Source organism: Metopolophium dirhodum, chromosome 1, assembly GCF_019925205.1.
Source record: "Metopolophium dirhodum isolate CAU chromosome 1, ASM1992520v1, whole genome shotgun sequence".
Lineage (NCBI taxonomy): Eukaryota > Metazoa > Arthropoda > Insecta > Hemiptera > Aphididae > Metopolophium > Metopolophium dirhodum.
The window spans coordinates 14570125-14594512 of record NC_083560.1 but is presented as its reverse complement, the minus strand read 5'-3'; the positions used below and the strand labels follow the sequence as shown (position 1 = coordinate 14594512).

The 24388-nt window shown below is 39.5% G+C and overlaps 4 protein-coding genes across 4 annotated transcripts; all 4 read right to left on the bottom strand.

Moving 5' to 3' along the window:
- Nucleotides 1-1699: 1699 nt before the first annotated feature.
- Nucleotides 1700-4170, bottom strand: LOC132932983 (uncharacterized). Its single transcript, XM_060999324.1, has 3 exons — nucleotides 4088-4170; nucleotides 2789-3375; nucleotides 1700-1848 (listed from the first exon to the last, which is right to left on the bottom strand). The coding sequence occupies exons 1-3, from the start codon at nucleotides 4168-4170 to the stop codon at nucleotides 1700-1702; spliced, it is 819 nt and encodes a 272-aa protein (XP_060855307.1).
- A 3245-nt stretch (nucleotides 4171-7415) lies between these two features.
- LOC132932969 (uncharacterized) lies at nucleotides 7416-9886 on the bottom strand. Its single transcript, XM_060999311.1, has 3 exons — nucleotides 9804-9886; nucleotides 8505-9091; nucleotides 7416-7564 (listed from the first exon to the last, which is right to left on the bottom strand). Exons 1-3 carry the CDS (start codon nucleotides 9884-9886, stop codon nucleotides 7416-7418), a joined length of 819 nt encoding a protein of 272 aa, XP_060855294.1.
- A 3245-nt stretch (nucleotides 9887-13131) lies between these two features.
- LOC132932950 (uncharacterized) lies at nucleotides 13132-15602 on the bottom strand. The gene is made up of 3 exons (XM_060999295.1): nucleotides 15520-15602; nucleotides 14221-14807; nucleotides 13132-13280 (listed from the first exon to the last, which is right to left on the bottom strand). Exons 1-3 carry the CDS (start codon nucleotides 15600-15602, stop codon nucleotides 13132-13134), a joined length of 819 nt encoding a protein of 272 aa, XP_060855278.1.
- Nucleotides 15603-18848: 3246 nt separating this feature from the next.
- LOC132932942 (uncharacterized) lies at nucleotides 18849-21320 on the bottom strand. Its single transcript, XM_060999286.1, has 3 exons — nucleotides 21238-21320; nucleotides 19938-20524; nucleotides 18849-18997 (listed from the first exon to the last, which is right to left on the bottom strand). Exons 1-3 carry the CDS (start codon nucleotides 21318-21320, stop codon nucleotides 18849-18851), a joined length of 819 nt encoding a protein of 272 aa, XP_060855269.1.
- Nucleotides 21321-24388: the final 3068 nt, after the last annotated feature.

Below are 24388 nucleotides of genomic sequence, written 5' to 3'. Positions count from 1 at the left end.
CCTGGAAGTTAGACAACAGGCCTTAAGGACACACAGAGCCACTGTTAAGATCACCGAAGAAGAGCTGGCTCTCAAATCGAATAATCTTATGACAGAATGGCAAACCAGATACGACACGACTGAAAAAGGAAAATGGACTAAGTTCATGATACCCTCGGTTCGGGATAGACTCAATCTCCCACTGGTCCTTGACCATAATATCGTCCAGTTCCTCAAGGGCCACGGCGACTTCAGGGGCAAGCTCCGTGGTTTCAAGCTATCCAATGACCCGATCTGCGCCTGCGACAGAAAGCCAGAGACGGCCAGACACGTCTTGTGGTTCTGCCCAAGGACGAGGCGCGCCAGGGCCAGTCTTAAGGACGTCTTCGAAGAAGAAGGCATACCTTGGCCACCAGGAGACGGAACGTTCCTCTCCACGAAGAGGACATACGAAACATTAACTGTATTTGCTAAAGAAGCCCTCACCAACCGCACTGACTAAATAAATAAAATTATCCTTTTATTCAAATTTTTCCCAAAAAGTTGTGCAATAAGCATCAATTAAGAACAATGAACAGACAGCTAGTGATACCAACACTTTTATAATGGTTTCAATATTAAAAAAAGAAACTGCCAGTAGCCATAAAATAACTGAATGGTGAGACAACAAGGAAGTGAACATAGTGATTGGATACACTATGATAAATCCACATACTTGAAGAGCTCTTATATGTCAAAACAATTAAATCAAATTAATTTTAAAAAACTTTTGCTAGTGATTAATATATTACCTATTGAGTGAAGAAGCACACAAAGACATTATTAATAATGGATTAACCACATAGTGGATATAATGCAGTAGGACAGCACATAGTAAACAAACATTACGATAGAGTCTTATAAAGCGCTTTTCTGGATCTAAACATGTTAGTCCACTCTGCAAAGCTAGTATATAAAAGAATACTGCAGGAATTGTTCCAATGCTTTTGTCATCCACAACATCCGTTAACAGTACCTAAATAAATATTATGTTAAAACATCTGAAAATTGAACTACATGTCCTGCATCTTACTCATTGGATGAATGCCCCTATATAATGACAAAAATATGATACAAAACGTGTCATTCCTAAAACGGCCGTAAATGTGTCGTATCCTTTAATCAACACATTTTTCACAACTCTAACCAAAGTTTCAATTTGTATATCCATATCAGTTATCAGGTATAGAAACTGTTATAGTACTCGTAATGCCCAAAATATTGGTAGAACACTTGAAACGTTGAGACGATTCCATTCCACTTTCAGAACATCAACCACATTCACAACCCATGTTCACTCGTATACGGCTATATTAATTACGAATTAAATTTGTAATTGTAAATAGATGCAGCCATAATGTTTTCAGCATGATAAACAATGGCGATTATGTTGATTATTCTGTAACTCTATTCAACAAAACATGTATCCGTGTACCAGGTAAAAAATGCAATGGTTAAAGTAGGAATACTAAAGCTTAATCTGAAAGCCTGAAATATATAATACATTATTTTTTATTCAGATGAAAGATTTATTCGGATTTTAATAAATTGTAAACTGATGTGATAATGATAATTATTTAATAATATTTATTTATTTTCAACTATAGTTTTACAGTTTATTAAAAGTACCTTTACAATCTAACTAACATTCATCTGCATAAAAAATAATGTATTAAATATTTCAGGCTTTCAGATTAAGCTTTAGTATTCCTACTTTAACCATTGCATTGTTTACCTGGTACACGGATACATGTTTTGTTGAATAGAGTAACAGAATTATCAACATAATCGCCATTGCTGATGACAATGCTGAAAACATTATGGCTGCATCTATTAACAATTACAAATTTAATTCGTAATTAATATAGCCGTATACGAGTGAACATGGGTTGTGAATGTGGTTGATGTTCTGAAAGTGGAATGGAATCGTCTCAACGTTTCAAGTGTTCTACCAATATTTTGGGCATTACGAGTACTATAACAGTTTCTATACCTGATAACTGATATGGATATACAAATTGAAACTTTGGTTAGAGTTGTGAAAAATGTGTTGATTAAAGGATACGACACATTTACGGCCGTTTTAGGAATGACACGTTTTGTATCATATTTTTGTCATTATATAGGGGCATTCATCCAATGAGTAAGATGCAGGACATGTAGTTCAATTTTCAGATGTTTTAACATAATATTTATTTAGGTACTGTTAATGGATGTTGTGGATGACAAAAGCATTGGAACAATTCCTGCAGTATTCTTTTATATACTAGCTTTGCAGAGTGGACTAACATGTTTAGATCCAGAAAAGCGCTTTATAAGACTCTATCGTAATGTTTGTTTACTATGTGCTGTCCTACTGCATTATATCCACTATGTGGTTAATCCATTATTAATAATGTCTTTGTGTGCTTCTTCACTCAATAGGTAATATATTAATCACTAGCAAAAGTTTTTTAAAATTAATTTGATTTAATTGTTTTGACATATAAGAGCTCTTCAAGTATGTGGATTTATCATAGTGTATCCAATCACTATGTTCACTTCCTTGTTGTCTCACCATTCAGTTATTTTATGGCTACTGGCAGTTTCTTTTTTTAATATTGAAACCATTATAAAAGTGTTGGTATCACTAGCTGTCTGTTCATTGTTCTTAATTGATGCTTATTGCACAACTTTTTGGGAAAAATTACATGATTATGTGTACAATATCAAATTATTTGGCAATACGGTAATTTTAGAAATCCTTAACATTTATTTTATAATATAATACCAACTTTGAGATTCGCTTCAGTCTGAGTCCATTTGTGGCGTACTTGTAATGACTGAAGATACTCCGTCCGCCATCTTTTCCAAAATCCTTGTATCAGTTGCTGTACCATGTGCCAACGAAGGCTCGGAGCTTTTATATCGAGGTAATTGGTCTCCGGTAATGCGGTTAAAGGTTTTCCTATAATTAAGTGACCCGGGGTCAGTGCTTTCTTGTCACCATCGTGTGTTGATGCGGGAGTTAAAGTCCTTGAGTTTAATACTGTTTCCATCTGTGATAGCAAAGTTTTGGCTTCCCGGTCTTTTAATATAGACTCTCCTAAACTTCTTCGTAAATGATGGAATTTCATAGGTTTTACTCCTGCTCGCCATAGTCCACCCACATGTGGGGAATGCGGTGGAATGAATGACCGATCAATTCCAGCTTGAATTGTGTATGCATTAATATTTTGTTTGAATTCCCTTGATCCGAAAAAGTTCTTATGTTGTGCCGATGCTCCAACGAAATTTCGCTCATTATCAGAATGTATATGTAATGGACACCCGCGTCTTTCGATGAATATCCGTAACGCAGTGTGAAATAATTCAGTGCTTTTGTCGTAAAACATACAAATAAGGCGACATACGATTTATATATATATATGTTTTGATATGCGTGAATCGAAGTGCACTTGAAAAGGACCAGCATAATCGACTCCACACACAAGAAATATTGAAGATGAATTAGCTCAATTAACAGGAAGGGAGCCCATTAGCTGCTCGGAAGCTTGTACTTTCCATCTATAGCATGGGATACATTTAAAAATTATCTTTTGAATAACACTGCGAAAGCCCGGAATCTTATATTTTCTTTGCAAACTAGCTACTTTTTGCTGTGGTCTGGCATGGATAAACCGTCAGTGTTCCCTGTCCGTAATTAGTTCCACCAACTATGCTGTAGAAGGCAGAAAAATGGGATGACGTGCCTCATATTGCTTGTTTGAATTTTGTAGCCGACTTCCAACCCTCAATACATTATAGTCGTCGATGAATGGAACTTATGATTGTAATTTGCTGTTATTTAAACATTTCAAATGTTCAACTGGGCAATTTCAGTTGCAAACGCTTGAGCTTGAATAATTTTTACCCAGTACATCAACCCTCGTTTTACTTCCTCGACATTCAAATGTCCAGTCAGGCGGTATTTCTTTCGAGTAACTGCTCGGAATAGATACGCTGTCATCCGTTACAACCGTTCTAGTTTCGAAAATGTATTAATGATATCCTGAAATTCCTTTTGACTCTTGGTGTGGAAGTGTAATACCTTAACTGTCTTACGCTGTTTACAGGTTCCTCTTCATTGTTAAATAACTTTTGTTTTGTCCATTCGGTTTCTGGTTGTATCATCCCTGGAAGTCCACTCCATCACTGAGTACAATTAGTGATATTATCTGCGACGCCTAATCCACGAGAAATGAAATCCACCGGATTATCCATCCCATAAATGTGCCACCAATCATGTTTGTTTGTTAGTTCCCGGATTTCTTCAATACGATTTGCCACGAAAATTTTCCAAGTATCTGTAACACCTTCATTTCGAATCCAACTTAATACAATAGATGAGTCTGACTACATTAGAATCCGATCAAATTTAAGAATATCATTTAACGATTGGACTACAACCGTCATCAACTTGCTACCCAACAGTGCTGCACATAATTCTAGGCGAGGCATTATCACTGTCTTTAATGTGCTGAACAGCGCCCCCGGCGCGGATGGCATAACTGCGGGCATACTCCGAAAGGCATGGCCAGCCATCAGGGACCCTGTATCCAAACTTTATGGTTGGTGCCTACAGGACGGCGTGTTCCCTGACTCGTGGAAAGCCGCCAGATTGATTATAATCCCAAAACCAGGGGATAAGGACCCGAGTCAGGTCAAATCATACAGACCCATCAGCCTCCCACCGTCACTTGGCAAAGCACTCGAGTCCCTGATTATTAAAAATATAACCGATGAGACTGACCTCGACTCGCACGATGAGCAACATGGGTTCACCACTGGTAAATCGACAATCAGCGCCTTAGAGAGCGTCTACCAGTGGGTCGATTCATCCAAAGCACGGTACATATTCGGCACCTTCCTTGACATCTCGGGGGCCTTTGACAACGTCAAATGGTCACCGCTGCTGTTAAGGCTGGTCGAAATGGGCGCGTCGCTAGGGACTTCGAGAATCGTGTGCTCATATCTTGAACACAGATGAGCTGACTTCGAAATGGAAGGAGTACACTACCGCCCCGCCGATTGGAACGCGGCTGCCCACAGGGGTCACAGCTTGGTCCGACGTTGTGGAAGGTCGCCATGACGCCGATCTACGCTCACTTCCTCCAATCGAAGACCTCGAAAGTCACGATGACATACTCATAATGGTCGGCGCAGCGAGACCTCCGCTAGCGTTCAAACGAACAGAAGGCCACCTCGACGACTTAAAGGCGTGGGCTGCCTGCTTTTGACTTGAGTTCTCAGCCGAGAAAAATCTGTTCCTATCGCTAAAGGGTGGCCTCAAGCCTGGTTACTCGGTGGGCTTCGGCTCAGCAGATTTAGCCCCGAGAATCGCTTCGGCGTCAACGGCGAAATACATTGATCCCCGAAAGAGCTATTGGGATCACGTGGTGGCCATCAGCTCCAAATCTGCCAGCCTCTATAGGAGACTCAGGAACCTTTACTCCGCCAATTGGAGAATGAAAAACACGGCAGCCAGAATGATTTACAGAGGCGTGTTCCTGCCCAGGGTAACTTACGCCTCAGAAATTTGGCCGAACGGAGCCAAACTCGAGAAGAATCGAAAGAAACACCTCAGCGCTCAGAGGGCACCGCTACTGGCCATAAAGGGGGCCTACAAAACGTCATCCACGAACTGTCCGGCAGTAGTAGCCAGAACAGTTCCACTCGACCTGGAAGTTAGACAACAGGCCTTAAGGACACACAGAGCCACTGTTAAGATCACCGAAGAAGAGCTGGCTCTCAAATCGAATAATCTTATGACAGAATGGCAAACCAGATACGACACGACTGAAAAAGGAAAATGGACTAAGTTCATGATACCCTCGGTTCGGGATAGACTCAATCTCCCACTGGTCCTTGACCATAATATCGTCCAGTTCCTCAAGGGCCACGGCGACTTCAGGGGCAAGCTCCGTGGTTTCAAGCTATCCAATGACCCGATCTGCGCCTGCGACAGAAAGCCAGAGACGGCCAGACACGTCTTGTGGTTCTGCCCAAGGACGAGGCGCGCCAGGGCCAGTCTTAAGGACGTCTTCGAAGAAGAAGGCATACCTTGGCCACCAGGAGACGGAACGTTCCTCTCCACGAAGAGGACATACGAAACATTAACTGTATTTGCTAAAGAAGCCCTCACCAACCGCACTGACTAAATAAATAAAATTATCCTTTTATTCAAATTTTTCCCAAAAAGTTGTGCAATAAGCATCAATTAAGAACAATGAACAGACAGCTAGTGATACCAACACTTTTATAATGGTTTCAATATTAAAAAAAGAAACTGCCAGTAGCCATAAAATAACTGAATGGTGAGACAACAAGGAAGTGAACATAGTGATTGGATACACTATGATAAATCCACATACTTGAAGAGCTCTTATATGTCAAAACAATTAAATCAAATTAATTTTAAAAAACTTTTGCTAGTGATTAATATATTACCTATTGAGTGAAAAAGCACACAAAGACATTATTAATAATGGATTAACCACATAGTGGATATAATGCAGTAGGACAGCACATAGTAAACAAACATTACGATAGAGTCTTATAAAGCGCTTTTCTGGATCTAAACATGTTAGTCCACTCTGCAAAGCTAGTATATAAAAGAATACTGCAGGAATTGTTCCAATGCTTTTGTCATCCACAACATCCGTTAACAGTACCTAAATAAATATTATGTTAAAACATCTGAAAATTGAACTACATGTCCTGCATCTTACTCATTGGATGAATGCCCCTATATAATGACAAAAATATGATACAAAACGTGTCATTCCTAAAACGGCCGTAAATGTGTCGTATCCTTTAATCAACACATTTTTCACAACTCTAACCAAAGTTTCAATTTGTATATCCATATCAGTTATCAGGTATAGAAACTGTTATAGTACTCGTAATGCCCAAAATATTGGTAGAACACTTGAAACGTTGAGACGATTCCATTCCACTTTCAGAACATCAACCACATTCACAACCCATGTTCACTCGTATACGGCTATATTAATTACGAATTAAATTTGTAATTGTAAATAGATGCAGCCATAATGTTTTCAGCATGATAAACAATGGCGATTATGTTGATTATTCTGTAACTCTATTCAACAAAACATGTATCCGTGTACCAGGTAAAAAATGCAATGGTTAAAGTAGGAATACTAAAGCTTAATCTGAAAGCCTGAAATATATAATACATTATTTTTTATTCAGATGAAAGATTTATTCGGATTTTAATAAATTGTAAACTGATGTGATAATGATAATTATTTAATAATATTTATTTATTTTCAACTATAGTTTTACAGTTTATTAAAAGTACCTTTACAATCTAACTAACATTCATCTGCATAAAAAATAATGTATTAAATATTTCAGGCTTTCAGATTAAGCTTTAGTATTCCTACTTTAACCATTGCATTGTTTACCTGGTACACGGATACATGTTTTGTTGAATAGAGTAACAGAATTATCAACATAATCGCCATTGCTGATGACAATGCTGAAAACATTATGGCTGCATCTATTAACAATTACAAATTTAATTCGTAATTAATATAGCCGTATACGAGTGAACATGGGTTGTGAATGTGGTTGATGTTCTGAAAGTGGAATGGAATCGTCTCAACGTTTCAAGTGTTCTACCAATATTTTGGGCATTACGAGTACTATAACAGTTTCTATACCTGATAACTGATATGGATATACAAATTGAAACTTTGGTTAGAGTTGTGAAAAATGTGTTGATTAAAGGATACGACACATTTACGGCCGTTTTAGGAATGACACGTTTTGTATCATATTTTTGTCATTATATAGGGGCATTCATCCAATGAGTAAGATGCAGGACATGTAGTTCAATTTTCAGATGTTTTAACATAATATTTATTTAGGTACTGTTAATGGATGTTGTGGATGACAAAAGCATTGGAACAATTCCTGCAGTATTCTTTTATATACTAGCTTTGCAGAGTGGACTAACAGGTTTAGATCCAGAAAAGCGCTTTATAAGACTCTATCGTAATGTTTGTTTACTATGTGCTGTCCTACTGCATTATATCCACTATGTGGTTAATCCATTATTAATAATGTCTTTGTGTGCTTCTTCACTCAATAGGTAATATATTAATCACTAGCAAAAGTTTTTTAAAATTAATTTGATTTAATTGTTTTGACATATAAGAGCTCTTCAAGTATGTGGATTTATCATAGTGTATCCAATCACTATGTTCACTTCCTTGTTGTCTCACCATTCAGTTATTTTATGGCTACTGGCAGTTTCTTTTTTTAATATTGAAACCATTATAAAAGTGTTGGTATCACTAGCTGTCTGTTCATTGTTCTTAATTGATGCTTATTGCACAACTTTTTGGGAAAAATTACATGATTATGTGTACAATATCAAATTATTTGGCAATACGGTAATTTTAGAAATCCTTAACATTTATTTTATAATATAATACCAACTTTGAGATTCGCTTCAGTCTGAGTCCATTTGTGGCGTACTTGTAATGACTGAAGATACTCCGTCCGCCATCTTTTCCAAAATCCTTGTATCAGTTGCTGTACCATGTGCCAACGAAGGCTCGGAGCTTTTATATCGAGGTAATTGGTCTCCGGTAATGCGGTTAAAGGTTTTCCTATAATTAAGTGACCCGGGGTCAGTGCTTTCTTGTCACCATCGTGTGTTGATGCGGGAGTTAAAGTCCTTGAGTTTAATACTGTTTCCATCTGTGATAGCAAAGTTTTGGCTTCCCGGTCTTTTAATATAGACTCTCCTAAACTTCTTCGTAAATGATGGAATTTCATAGGTTTTACTCCTGCTCGCCATAGTCCACCCACATGTGGGGAATGCGGTGGAATGAATGACCGATCAATTCCAGCTTGAATTGTGTATGCATTAATATTTTGTTTGAATTCCCTTGATCCGAAAAAGTTCTTATGTTGTGCCGATGCTCCAACGAAATTTCGCTCATTATCAGAATGTATATGTAATGGACACCCGCGTCTTTCGATGAATATCCGTAACGCAGTGTGAAATAATTCAGTGCTTTTGTCGTAAAACATACAAATAAGGCGACATACGATTTATATATATATATGTTTTGATATGCGTGAATCGAAGTGCACTTGAAAAGGACCAGCATAATCGACTCCACACACAAGAAATATTGAAGATGAATTAGCTCAATTAACAGGAAGGGAGCCCATTAGCTGCTCGGAAGCTTGTACTTTCCATCTATAGCATGGGATACATTTAAAAATTATCTTTTGAATAACACTGCGAAAGCCCGGAATCTTATATTTTCTTTGCAAACTAGCTACTTTTTGCTGTGGTCTGGCATGGATAAACCGTCAGTGTTCCCTGTCCGTAATTAGTTCCACCAACTATGCTGTAGAAGGCAGAAAAATGGGATGACGTGCCTCATATTGCTTGTTTGAATTTTGTAGCCGACTTCCAACCCTCAATACATTATAGTCGTCGATGAATGGAACTTATGATTGTAATTTGCTGTTATTTAAACATTTCAAATGTTCAACTGGGCAATTTCAGTTGCAAACGCTTGAGCTTGAATAATTTTTACCCAGTACATCAACCCTCGTTTTACTTCCTCGACATTCAAATGTCCAGTCAGGCGGTATTTCTTTCGAGTAACTGCTCGGAATAGATACGCTGTCATCCGTTACAACCGTTCTAGTTTCGAAAATGTATTAATGATATCCTGAAATTCCTTTTGACTCTTGGTGTGGAAGTGTAATACCTTAACTGTCTTACGCTGTTTACAGGTTCCTCTTCATTGTTAAATAACTTTTGTTTTGTCCATTCGGTTTCTGGTTGTATCATCCCTGGAAGTCCACTCCATCACTGAGTACAATTAGTGATATTATCTGCGACGCCTAATCCACGAGAAATGAAATCCACCGGATTATCCATCCCATAAATGTGCCACCAATCATGTTTGTTTGTTAGTTCCCGGATTTCTTCAATACGATTTGCCACGAAAATTTTCCAAGTATCTGTAACACCTTCATTTCGAATCCAACTTAATACAATAGATGAGTCTGACTACATTAGAATCCGATCAAATTTAAGAATATCATTTAACGATTGGACTACAACCGTCATCAACTTGCTACCCAACAGTGCTGCACATAATTCTAGGCGAGGCATTATCACTGTCTTTAATGTGCTGAACAGCGCCCCCGGCGCGGATGGCATAACTGCGGGCATACTCCGAAAGGCATGGCCAGCCATCAGGGACCCTGTATCCAAACTTTATGGTTGGTGCCTACAGGACGGCGTGTTCCCTGACTCGTGGAAAGCCGCCAGATTGATTATAATCCCAAAACCAGGGGATAAGGACCCGAGTCAGGTCAAATCATACAGACCCATCAGCCTCCCACCGTCACTTGGCAAAGCACTCGAGTCCCTGATTATTAAAAATATAACCGATGAGACTGACCTCGACTCGCACGATGAGCAACATGGGTTCACCACTGGTAAATCGACAATCAGCGCCTTAGAGAGCGTCTACCAGTGGGTCGATTCATCCAAAGCACGGTACATATTCGGCACCTTCCTTGACATCTCGGGGGCCTTTGACAACGTCAAATGGTCACCGCTGCTGTTAAGGCTGGTCGAAATGGGCGCGTCGCTAGGGACTTCGAGAATCGTGTGCTCATATCTTGAACACAGATGAGCTGACTTCGAAATGGAAGGAGTACACTACCGCCCCGCCGATTGGAACGCGGCTGCCCACAGGGGTCACAGCTTGGTCCGACGTTGTGGAAGGTCGCCATGACGCCGATCTACGCTCACTTCCTCCAATCGAAGACCTCGAAAGTCACGATGACATACTCATAATGGTCGGCGCAGCGAGACCTCCGCTAGCGTTCAAACGAACAGAAGGCCACCTCGACGACTTAAAGGCGTGGGCTGCCTGCTTTTGACTTGAGTTCTCAGCCGAGAAAAATCTGTTCCTATCGCTAAAGGGTGGCCTCAAGCCTGGTTACTCGGTGGGCTTCGGCTCAGCAGATTTAGCCCCGAGAATCGCTTCGGCGTCAACGGCGAAATACATTGATCCCCGAAAGAGCTATTGGGATCACGTGGTGGCCATCAGCTCCAAATCTGCCAGCCTCTATAGGAGACTCAGGAACCTTTACTCCGCCAATTGGAGAATGAAAAACACGGCAGCCAGAATGATTTACAGAGGCGTGTTCCTGCCCAGGGTAACTTACGCCTCAGAAATTTGGCCGAACGGAGCCAAACTCGAGAAGAAACGAAAGAAACACCTCAGCGCTCAGAGGGCACCGCTACTGGCCATAAAGGGGGCCTACAAAACGTCATCCACGAACTGTCCGGCAGTAGTAGCCAGAACAGTTCCACTCGACCTGGAAGTTAGACAACAGGCCTTAAGGACACACAGAGCCACTGTTAAGATCACCGAAGAAGAGCTGGCTCTCAAATCGAATAATCTTATGACAGAATGGCAAACCAGATACGACACGACTGAAAAAGGAAAATGGACTAAGTTCATGATACCCTCGGTTCGGGATAGACTCAATCTCCCACTGGTCCTTGACCATAATATCGTCCAGTTCCTCAAGGGCCACGGCGACTTCAGGGGCAAGCTCCGTGGTTTCAAGCTATCCAATGACCCGATCTGCACCTGCGACAGAAAGCCAGAGACGGTCAGACACGTCTTGTGGTTCTGCCCAAGGACGAGGCGCGCCAGGGCCAGTCTTAAGGACGTCTTCGAAGAAGAAGGCATACCTTGGCCACCAGGAGACGGAACGTTCCTCTCGACGAAGAGGACATACGAAACATTAACTGTATTTGCTAAAGAAGCCCTCACCAACCGCACTGACTAAATAAATAAAATTATCCTTTTATTCAAATTTTTCCCAAAAAGTTGTGCAATAAGCATCAATTAAGAACAATGAACAGACAGCTAGTGATACCAACACTTTTATAATGGTTTCAATATTAAAAAAAGAAACTGCCAGTAGCCATAAAATAACTGAATGGTGAGACAACAAGGAAGTGAACATAGTGATTGGATACACTATGATAAATCCACATACTTGAAGAGCTCTTATATGTCAAAACAATTAAATCAAATTAATTTTAAAAAACTTTTGCTAGTGATTAATATATTACCTATTGAGTGAAAAAGCACACAAAGACATTATTAATAATGGATTAACCACATAGTGGATATAATGCAGTAGGACAGCACATAGTAAACAAACATTACGATAGAGTCTTATAAAGCGCTTTTCTGGATCTAAACATGTTAGTCCACTCTGCAAAGCTAGTATATAAAAGAATACTGCAGGAATTGTTCCAATGCTTTTGTCATCCACAACATCCGTTAACAGTACCTAAATAAATATTATGTTAAAACATCTGAAAATTGAACTACATGTCCTGCATCTTACTCATTGGATGAATGCCCCTATATAATGACAAAAATATGATACAAAACGTGTCATTCCTAAAACGGCCGTAAATGTGTCGTATCCTTTAATCAACACATTTTTCACAACTCTAACCAAAGTTTCAATTTGTATATCCATATCAGTTATCAGGTATAGAAACTGTTATAGTACTCGTAATGCCCAAAATATTGGTAGAACACTTGAAACGTTGAGACGATTCCATTCCACTTTCAGAACATCAACCACATTCACAACCCATGTTCACTCGTATACGGCTATATTAATTACGAATTAAATTTGTAATTGTAAATAGATGCAGCCATAATGTTTTCAGCATGATAAACAATGGCGATTATGTTGATTATTCTGTAACTCTATTCAACAAAACATGTATCCGTGTACCAGGTAAAAAATGCAATGGTTAAAGTAGGAATACTAAAGCTTAATCTGAAAGCCTGAAATATATAATACATTATTTTTTATTCAGATGAAAGATTTATTCGGATTTTAATAAATTGTAAACTGATGTGATAATGATAATTATTTAATAATATTTATTTATTTTCAACTATAGTTTTACAGTTTATTAAAAGTACCTTTACAATCTAACTAACATTCATCTGCATAAAAAATAATGTATTAAATATTTCAGGCTTTCAGATTAAGCTTTAGTATTCCTACTTTAACCATTGCATTGTTTACCTGGTACACGGATACATGTTTTGTTGAATAGAGTAACAGAATTATCAACATAATCGCCATTGCTGATGACAATGCTGAAAACATTATGGCTGCATCTATTAACAATTACAAATTTAATTCGTAATTAATATAGCCGTATACGAGTGAACATGGGTTGTGAATGTGGTTGATGTTCTGAAAGTGGAATGGAATCGTCTCAACGTTTCAAGTGTTCTACCAATATTTTGGGCATTACGAGTACTATAACAGTTTCTATACCTGATAACTGATATGGATATACAAATTGAAACTTTGGTTAGAGTTGTGAAAAATGTGTTGATTAAAGGATACGACACATTTACGGCCGTTTTAGGAATGACACGTTTTGTATCATATTTTTGTCATTATATAGGGGCATTCATCCAATGAGTAAGATGCAGGACATGTAGTTCAATTTTCAGATGTTTTAACATAATATTTATTTAGGTACTGTTAATGGATGTTGTGGATGACAAAAGCATTGGAACAATTCCTGCAGTATTCTTTTATATACTAGCTTTGCAGAGTGGACTAACAGGTTTAGATCCAGAAAAGCGCTTTATAAGACTCTATCGTAATGTTTGTTTACTATGTGCTGTCCTACTGCATTATATCCACTATGTGGTTAATCCATTATTAATAATGTCTTTGTGTGCTTCTTCACTCAATAGGTAATATATTAATCACTAGCAAAAGTTTTTTAAAATTAATTTGATTTAATTGTTTTGACATATAAGAGCTCTTCAAGTATGTGGATTTATCATAGTGTATCCAATCACTATGTTCACTTCCTTGTTGTCTCACCATTCAGTTATTTTATGGCTACTGGCAGTTTCTTTTTTTAATATTGAAACCATTATAAAAGTGTTGGTATCACTAGCTGTCTGTTCATTGTTCTTAATTGATGCTTATTGCACAACTTTTTGGGAAAAATTACATGATTATGTGTACAATATCAAATTATTTGGCAATACGGTAATTTTAGAAATCCTTAACATTTATTTTATAATATAATACCAACTTTGAGATTCGCTTCAGTCTGAGTCCATTTGTGGCGTACTTGTAATGACTGAAGATACTCCGTCCGCCATCTTTTCCAAAATCCTTGTATCAGTTGCTGTACCATGTGCCAACGAAGGCTCGGAGCTTTTATATCGAGGTAATTGGTCTCCGGTAATGCGGTTAAAGGTTTTCCTATAATTAAGTGACCCGGGGTCAGTGCTTTCTTGTCACCATCGTGTGTTGATGCGGGAGTTAAAGTCCTTGAGTTTAATACTGTTTCCATCTGTGATAGCAAAGTTTTGGCTTCCCGGTCTTTTAATATAGACTCTCCTAAACTTCTTCGTAAATGATGGAATTTCATAGGTTTTACTCCTGCTCGCCATAGTCCACCCACATGTGGGGAATGCGGTGGAATGAATGACCGATCAATTCCAGCTTGAATTGTGTATGCATTAATATTTTGTTTGAATTCCCTTGATCCGAAAAAGTTCTTATGTTGTGCCGATGCTCCAACGAAATTTCGCTCATTATCAGAATGTATATGTAATGGACACCCGCGTCTTTCGATGAATATCCGTAACGCAGTGTGAAATAATTCAGTGCTTTTGTCGTAAAACATACAAATAAGGCGACATACGATTTATATATATATATGTTTTGATATGCGTGAATCGAAGTGCACTTGAAAAGGACCAGCATAATCGACTCCACACACAAGAAATATTGAAGATGAATTAGCTCAATTAACAGGAAGGGAGCCCATTAGCTGCTCGGAAGCTTGTACTTTCCATCTATAGCATGGGATACATTTAAAAATTATCTTTTGAATAACACTGCGAAAGCCCGGAATCTTATATTTTCTTTGCAAACTAGCTACTTTTTGCTGTGGTCTGGCATGGATAAACCGTCAGTGTTCCCTGTCCGTAATTAGTTCCACCAACTATGCTGTAGAAGGCAGAAAAATGGGATGACGTGCCTCATATTGCTTGTTTGAATTTTGTAGCCGACTTCCAACCCTCAATACATTATAGTCGTCGATGAATGGAACTTATGATTGTAATTTGCTGTTATTTAAACATTTCAAATGTTCAACTGGGCAATTTCAGTTGCAAACGCTTGAGCTTGAATAATTTTTACCCAGTACATCAACCCTCGTTTTACTTCCTCGACATTCAAATGTCCAGTCAGGCGGTATTTCTTTCGAGTAACTGCTCGGAATAGATACGCTGTCATCCGTTACAACCGTTCTAGTTTCGAAAATGTATTAATGATATCCTGAAATTCCTTTTGACTCTTGGTGTGGAAGTGTAATACCTTAACTGTCTTACGCTGTTTACAGGTTCCTCTTCATTGTTAAATAACTTTTGTTTTGTCCATTCGGTTTCTGGTTGTATCATCCCTGGAAGTCCACTCCATCACTGAGTACAATTAGTGATATTATCTGCGACGCCTAATCCACGAGAAATGAAATCCACCGGATTATCCATCCCATAAATGTGCCACCAATCATGTTTGTTTGTTAGTTCCCGGATTTCTTCAATACGATTTGCCACGAAAATTTTCCAAGTATCTGTAACACCTTCATTTCGAATCCAACTTAATACAATAGATGAGTCTGACTACATTAGAATCCGATCAAATTTAAGAATATCATTTAACGATTGGACTACAACCGTCATCAACTTGCTACCCAACAGTGCTGCACATAATTCTAGGCGAGGCATTATCACTGTCTTTAATGTGCTGAACAGCGCCCCCGGCGCGGATGGCATAACTGCGGGCATACTCCGAAAGGCATGGCCAGCCATCAGGGACCCTGTATCCAAACTTTATGGTTGGTGCCTACAGGACGGCGTGTTCCCTGACTCGTGGAAAGCCGCCAGATTGATTATAATCCCAAAACCAGGGGATAAGGACCCGAGTCAGGTCAAATCATACAGACCCATCAGCCTCCCACCGTCACTTGGCAAAGCACTCGAGTCCCTGATTATTAAAAATATAACCGATGAGACTGACCTCGACTCGCACGATGAGCAACATGGGTTCACCACTGGTAAATCGACAATCAGCGCCTTAGAGAGCGTCTACCAGTGGGTCGATTCATCCAAAGCACGGTACATATTCGGCACCTTCCTTGACATCTCGGGGGCCTTTGACAACGTCAAATGGTCACCGCTGCTGTTAAGGCTGGTCGAAATGGGCGCGTCGCTAGGGACTTCGAGAATCGTGTGCTCATATCTTGAACACAGATGAGCTGACTTCGAAATGGAAGGAGTACACTACCGCCCCGCCGATTGGAACGCGGCTGCCCACAGGGGTCACAGCTTGGTCCGACGTTGTGGAAGGTCGCCATGACGCCGATCTACGCTCACTTCCTCCAATCGAAGACCTCGAAAGTCACGATGACATACTCATAATGGTCGGCGCAGCGAGACCTCCGCTAGCGTTCAAACGAACAGAAGGCCACCTCGACGACTTAAAGGCGTGGGCTGCCTGCTTTTGACTTGAGTTCTCAGCCGAGAAAAATCTGTTCCTATCGCTAAAGGGTGGCCTCAAGCCTGGTTACTCGGTGGGCTTCGGCTCAGCAGATTTAGCCCCGAGAATCGCTTCGGCGTCAACGGCGAAATACATTGATCCCCGAAAGAGCTATTGGGATCACGTGGTGGCCATCAGCTCCAAATCTGCCAGCCTCTATAGGAGACTCAGGAACCTTTACTCCGCCAATTGGAGAATGAAAAACACGGCAGCCAGAATGATTTACAGAGGCGTGTTCCTGCCCAGGGTAACTTACGCCTCAGAAATTTGGCCGAACGGAGCCAAACTCGAGAAGAATCGAAAGAAACACCTCAGCGCTCAGAGGGCACCGCTACTGGCCATAAAGGGGGCCTACAAAACGTCATCCACGAACTGTCCGGCAGTAGTAGCCAGAACAGTTTCCACTCGACCTGGAAGTTAGACAACAGGCCTTAAGGACACACAGAGCCACTGTTAAGATCACCGAAGAAGAGCTGGCTCTCAAATCGAATAATCTTATGACAGAATGGCAAACCAGATACGACACGACTGAAAAAGGAAAATGGACTAAGTTCATGATACCCTCGGTTCGGGATAGACTCAATCTCCCACTGGTCCTTGACCATAATATCGTCCAGTTCCTCAAGGGCCACGGCGACTTCAGGGGCAAGCTCCGTGGTTTCAAGCTATCCAATGACCCGATCTGCACCTGCGACAGAAAGCCAGAGACGGTCAGACACGTCTTGTGGTTCTGCCCAAGGACGAGGCGCGCCAGGGCCAGTCTTAAGGACGTCTTCGAAGAAGAAGGCATACCTTGGCCACCAGGAGACGGAACGTTCCTCTCGACGAAGAGGACATACGAAACATTAACTGTATTTGCTAAAGAAGCCCTCACCAACCGCACTGACTAAATAAATAAAATTATCCTTTTATTCAAATTTTTCCCAAAAAGTTGTGCAATAAGCATCAATTAAGAACAATGAACAGACAGCTAGTGATACCAACACTTTTATAATGGTTTCAATATTAAAAAAAGAAACTGCCAGTAGCCATAAAATAACTGAATGGTGAGACAACAAGGAAGTGAACATAGTGATTGGATACACTATGATAAATCCACATACTTGAAGAGCTCTTATATGTCAAAACAATTAAATCAAATTAATTTTAAAAAACTTTTGCTAGTGATTAATATATTACCTATTGAGTGAAGAAGCACACAAAGACATTATTAATAATGGATTAACCACATAGTGGATATAATGCAGTAGGACAGCACATAGTAAACAAACATTACGATAGAGTCTTATAAAGCGCTTTTCTGGATCTAAACATGTTAGTCCACTCTGCAAAGCTAGTATATAAAAGAATACTGCAGGAATTGTTCCAATGCTTTTGTCATCCACAACATCCGTTAACAGTACCTAAATAAATATTATGTTAAAACATCTGAAAATTGAACTACATGTCCTGCATCTTACTCATTGGATGAATGCCCCTATATAATGACAAAAATATGATACAAAACGTGTCATTCCTAAAACGGCCGTAAATGTGTCGTATCCTTTAATCAACACATTTTTCACAACTCTAACCAAAGTTTCAATTTGTATATCCATATCAGTTATCAGGTATAGAAACTGTTATAGTACTCGTAATGCCCAAAATATTGGTAGAACACTTGAAACGTTGAGACGATTCCATTCCACTTTCAGAACATCAACCACATTCACAACCCATGTTCACTCGTATACGGCTATATTAATTACGAATTAAATTTGTAATTGTAAATAGATGCAGCCATAATGTTTTCAGCATGATAAACAATGGCGATTATGTTGATTATTCTGTAACTCTATTCAACAAAACATGTATCCGTGTACCAGGTAAAAAATGCAATGGTTAAAAGTAGGAATACTAAAGCTTAATCTGAAAGCCTGAAATATATAATACATTATTTTTTATTCAGATGAAAGATTTATTCGGATTTTAATAAATTGTAAACTGATGTGATAATGATAATTATTTAATAATATTTATTTATTTTCAACTAAGTTTTACAGTTTATTAAAAGTACCTTTACAATCTAACTAACATTCATCTGCATAAAAAATAATGTATTAAATATTTCAGGCTTTCAGATTAAGCTTTAGTATTCCTACTTTAACCATTGCATTGTTTACCTGGTACACGGATACATGTTTTGTTGAATAGAGTAACAGAATTATCAACATAATCGCCATTGCTGATGACAATGCTGAAAACATTATGGCTGCATCTATTAACAATTACAAATTTAATTCGTAATTAATATAGCCGTATACGAGTGAACATGGGTTGTGAATGTGGTTGATGTTCTGAAAGTGGAATGGAATCGTCTCAACGTTTCAAGTGTTCTACCAATATTTTGGGCATTACGAGTACTATAACAGTTTCTATACCTGATAACTGATATGGATATACAAATTGAAACTTTGGTTAGAGTTGTGAAAAATGTGTTGATTAAAGGATACGACACATTTACGGCCGTTTTAGGAATGACACGTTTTGTATCATATTTTTGTCATTATATAGGGGCATTCATCCAATGAGTAAGATGCAGGACATGTAGTTCAATTTTCAGATGTTTTAACATAATATTTATTTAGGTACTGTTAATGGATGTTGTGGATGACAAAAGCATTGGAACAATTCCTGCAGTATTCTTTTATATACTAGCTTTGCAGAGTGGACTAACAGGTTTAGATCCAGAAAAGCGCTTTATAAGACTCTATCGTAATGTTTGTTTACTATGTGCTGTCCTACTGCATTATATCCACTATGTGGTTAATCCATTATTAATAATGTCTTTGTGTGCTTCTTCACTCAATAGGTAATATATTAATCACTAGCAAAAGTTTTTTAAAATTAATTTGATTTAATTGTTTTGACATATAAGAGCTCTTCAAGTATGTGGATTTATCATAGTGTATCCAATCACTATGTTCACTTCCTTGTTGTCTCACCATTCAGTTATTTTATGGCTACTGGCAGTTTCTTTTTTTAATATTGAAACCATTATAAAAGTGTTGGTATCACTAGCTGTCTGTTCATTGTTCTTAATTGATGCTTATTGCACAACTTTTTGGGAAAAATTACATGATTATGTGTACAATATCAAATTATTTGGCAATACGGTAATTTTAGAAATCCTTAACATTTATTTTATAATATAATACCAACTTTGAGATTCGCTTCAGTCTGAGTCCATTTGTGGCGTACTTGTAATGACTGAAGATACTCCGTCCGCCATCTTTTCCAAAATCCTTGTATCAGTTGCTGTACCATGTGCCAACGAAGGCTCGGAGCTTTTATATCGAGGTAATTGGTCTCCGGTAATGCGGTTAAAGGTTTTCCTATAATTAAGTGACCCGGGGTCAGTGCTTTCTTGTCACCATCGTGTGTTGATGCGGGAGTTAAAGTCCTTGAGTTTAATACTGTTTCCATCTGTGATAGCAAAGTTTTGGCTTCCCGGTCTTTTAATATAGACTCTCCTAAACTTCTTCGTAAATGATGGAATTTCATAGGTTTTACTCCTGCTCGCCATAGTCCACCCACATGTGGGGAATGCGGTGGAATGAATGACCGATCAATTCCAGCTTGAATTGTGTATGCATTAATATTTTGTTTGAATTCCCTTGATCCGAAAAAGTTCTTATGTTGTGCCGATGCTCCAACGAAATTTCGCTCATTATCAGAATGTATATGTAATGGACACCCGCGTCTTTCGATGAATATCCGTAACGCAGTGTGAAATAATTCAGTGCTTTTGTCGTAAAACATACAAATAAGGCGACATACGATTTATATATATATATGTTTTGATATGCGTGAATCGAAGTGCACTTGAAAAGGACCAGCATAATCGACTCCACACACAAGAAATATTGAAGATGAATTAGCTCAATTAACAGGAAGGGAGCCCATTAGCTGCTCGGAAGCTTGTACTTTCCATCTATAGCATGGGATACATTTAAAAATTATCTTTTGAATAACACTGCGAAAGCCCGGAATCTTATATTTTCTTTGCAAACTAGCTACTTTTTGCTGTGGTCTGGCATGGATAAACCGTCAGTGTTCCCTGTCCGTAATTAGTTCCACCAACTATGCTGTAGAAGGCAGGAAAAATGGGATGACGTGCCTCATATTGCTTGTTTGAATTTTGTAGCCGACTTCCAACCCTCAATACATTATAGTCGTCGATGAATGGAACTTATGATTGTAATTTGCTGTTATTTAAACATTTCAAATGTTCAACTGGGCAATTTCAGTTGCAAACGCTTGAGCTTGAATAATTTTTACCCAGTACATCAACCCTCGTTTTACTTCCTCGACATTCAAATGTCCAGTCAGGCGGTATTTCTTTCGAGTAACTGCTCGGAATAGATACGCTGTCATCCGTTACAACCGTTCTAGTTTCGAAAATGTATTAATGATATCCTGAAATTCCTTTTGACTCTTGGTGTGGAAGTGTAATACCTTAACTGTCTTACGCTGTTTACAGGTTCCTCTTCATTGTTAAATAACTTTTGTTTTGTCCATTCGGTTTCTGGTTGTATCATCCCTGGAAGTCCACTCCATCACTGAGTACAATTAGTGATATTATCTGCGACGCCTAATCCACGAGAAATGAAATCCACCGGATTATCCATCCCATAAATGTGCCACCAATCATGTTTGTTTGTTAGTTCCCGGATTTCTTCAATACGATTTGCCACGAAAATTTTCCAAGTATCTGTAACACCTTCATTTCGAATCCAACTTAATACAATAGATGAGTCTGACTACATTAGAATCCGATCAAATTTAAGAATATCATTTAACGATTGGACTACAACCGTCATCAACTTGCTACCCAACAGTGCTGCACATAATTCTAGGCGAGGCATTATCACTGTCTTTAATGTGCTGAACAGCGCCCCCGGCGCGGATGGCATAACTGCGGGCATACTCCGAAAGGCATGGCCAGCCATCAGGGACCCTGTATCCAAACTTTATGGTTGGTGCCTACAGGACGGCGTGTTCCCTGACTCGTGGAAAGCCGCCAGATTGATTATAATCCCAAAACCAGGGGATAAGGACCCGAGTCAGGTCAAATCATACAGACCCATCAGCCTCCCACCGTCACTTGGCAAAGCACTCGAGTCCCTGATTATTAAAAATATAACCGATGAGACTGACCTCGACTCGCACGATGAGCAACATGGGTTCACCACTGGTAAATCGACAATCAGCGCCTTAGAGAGCGTCTACCAGTGGGTCGATTCATCCAAAGCACGGTACATATTCGGCACCTTCCTTGACATCTCGGGGGCCTTTGACAACGTCAAATGGTCACCGCTGCTGTTAAGGCTGGTCGAAATGGGCGCGTCGCTAGGGACTTCGAGAATCGTGTGCTCATATCTTGAACACAGATGAGCTGACTTCGAAATGGAAGGAGTACACTACCGCCCCGCCGATTGGAACGCGGCTGCCCACAGGGGTCACAGCTTGGTCCGACGTTGTGGAAGGTCGCCATGACGCCGATCTACGCTCACTTCCTCCAATCGAAGACCTCGAAAGTCACGATGACATACTCATAATGGTCGGCGCAGCGAGACCTCCGCTAGCGTTCAAACGAACAGAAGGCCACCTCGACGACTTAAAGGCGTGGGCTGCCTGCTTTTGACTTGAGTTCTCAGCCGAGAAAAATCTGTTCCTATCGCTAAAGGGTGGCCTCAAGCCTGGTTACTCGGTGGGCTTCGGCTCAGCAGATTTAGCCCTGAGAATCGCTTCGGCGTCAACGGCGAAATACATTGATCCCCGAAAGAGCTATTGGGATCACGTGGTGGCCATCAGCTCCAAATCTGCCAGCCTCTATAGGAGACTCAGGAACCTTTACTCCGCCAATTGGAGAATGAAAAACACGGCAGCCAGAATGATTTACAGAGGCGTGTTCCTGCCCAGGGTAACTTACGCCTCAGAAATTTGGCCGAACGGAGCCAAACTCGAGAAGAATCGAAAGAAACACCTCAGCGCTCAGAGGGCACCGCTACTGGCCATAAAGGGGGCCTACAAAACGTCATCCACGAACTGTCCGGCAGTAGTAGCCAGAACAGTTCCACTCGACCTGGAAGTTAGACAACAGGCCTTAAGGACACACAGAGCCACTGTTAAGATCACCGAAGAAGAGCTGGCTCTCAAATCGAATAATCTTATGACAGAATGGCAAACCAGATACGACACGACTGAAAAAGGAAAATGGACTAAGTTCATGATACCCTCGGTTCGGGATAGACTCAATCTCCCACTGGTCCTTGACCATAATATCGTCCAGTTCCTCAAGGGCCACGGCGACTTCAGGGGCAAGCTCCGTGGTTTCAAGCTATCCAATGACCCGATCTGCGCCTGCGACAGAAAGCCAGAGACGGCCAGACACGTCTTGTGGTTCTGCCCAAGGACGAGGCGCGCCAGGGCCAGTCTTAAGGACGTCTTCGAAGAAGAAGGCATACCTTGGCCACCAGGAGACGGAACGTTCCTCTCCACGAAGAGGACATACGAAACATTAACTGTATTTGCTAAAGAAGCCCTCACCAACCGCACTGACTAAATAAATAAAATTATCCTTTTATTCAAATTTTTCCCAAAAAGTTGTGCAATAAGCATCAATTAAGAACAATGAACAGACAGCTAGTGATACCAACACTTTTATAATGGTTTCAATATTAAAAAAAGAAACTGCCAGTAGCCATAAAATAACTGAATGGTGAGACAACAAGGAAGTGAACATAGTGATTGGATACACTATGATAAATCCACATACTTGAAGAGCTCTTATATGTCAAAACAATTAAATCAAATTAATTTTAAAAAACTTTTGCTAGTGATTAATATATTACCTATTGAGTGAAAAAGCACACAAAGACATTATTAATAATGGATTAACCACATAGTGGATATAATGCAGTAGGACAGCACATAGTAAACAAACATTACGATAGAGTCTTATAAAGCGCTTTTCTGGATCTAAACATGTTAGTCCACTCTGCAAAGCTAGTATATAAAAGAATACTGCAGGAATTGTTCCAATGCTTTTGTCATCCACAACATCCGTTAACAGTACCTAAATAAATATTATGTTAAAACATCTGAAAATTGAACTACATGTCCTGCATCTTACTCATTGGATGAATGCCCCTATATAATGACAAAAATATGATACAAAACGTGTCATTCCTAAAACGGCCCGTAAATGTGTCGTATCCTTTAATCAACACATTTTTCACAACTCTAACCAAAGTTTCAATTTGTATATCCATATCAGTTATCAGGTATAGAAACTGTTATAGTACTCGTAATGCCCAAAATATTGGTAGAACACTTGAAACGTTGAGACGATTCCATTCCACTTTCAGAACATCAACCACATTCACAACCCATGTTCACTCGTATACGGCTATATTAATTACGAATTAAATTTGTAATTGTAAATAGATGCAGCCATAATGTTTTCAGCATGATAAACAATGGCGATTATGTTGATTATTCTGTAACTCTATTCAACAAAACATGTATCCGTGTACCAGGTAAAAAATGCAATGGTTAAAGTAGGAATACTAAAGCTTAATCTGAAAGCCTGAAATATATAATA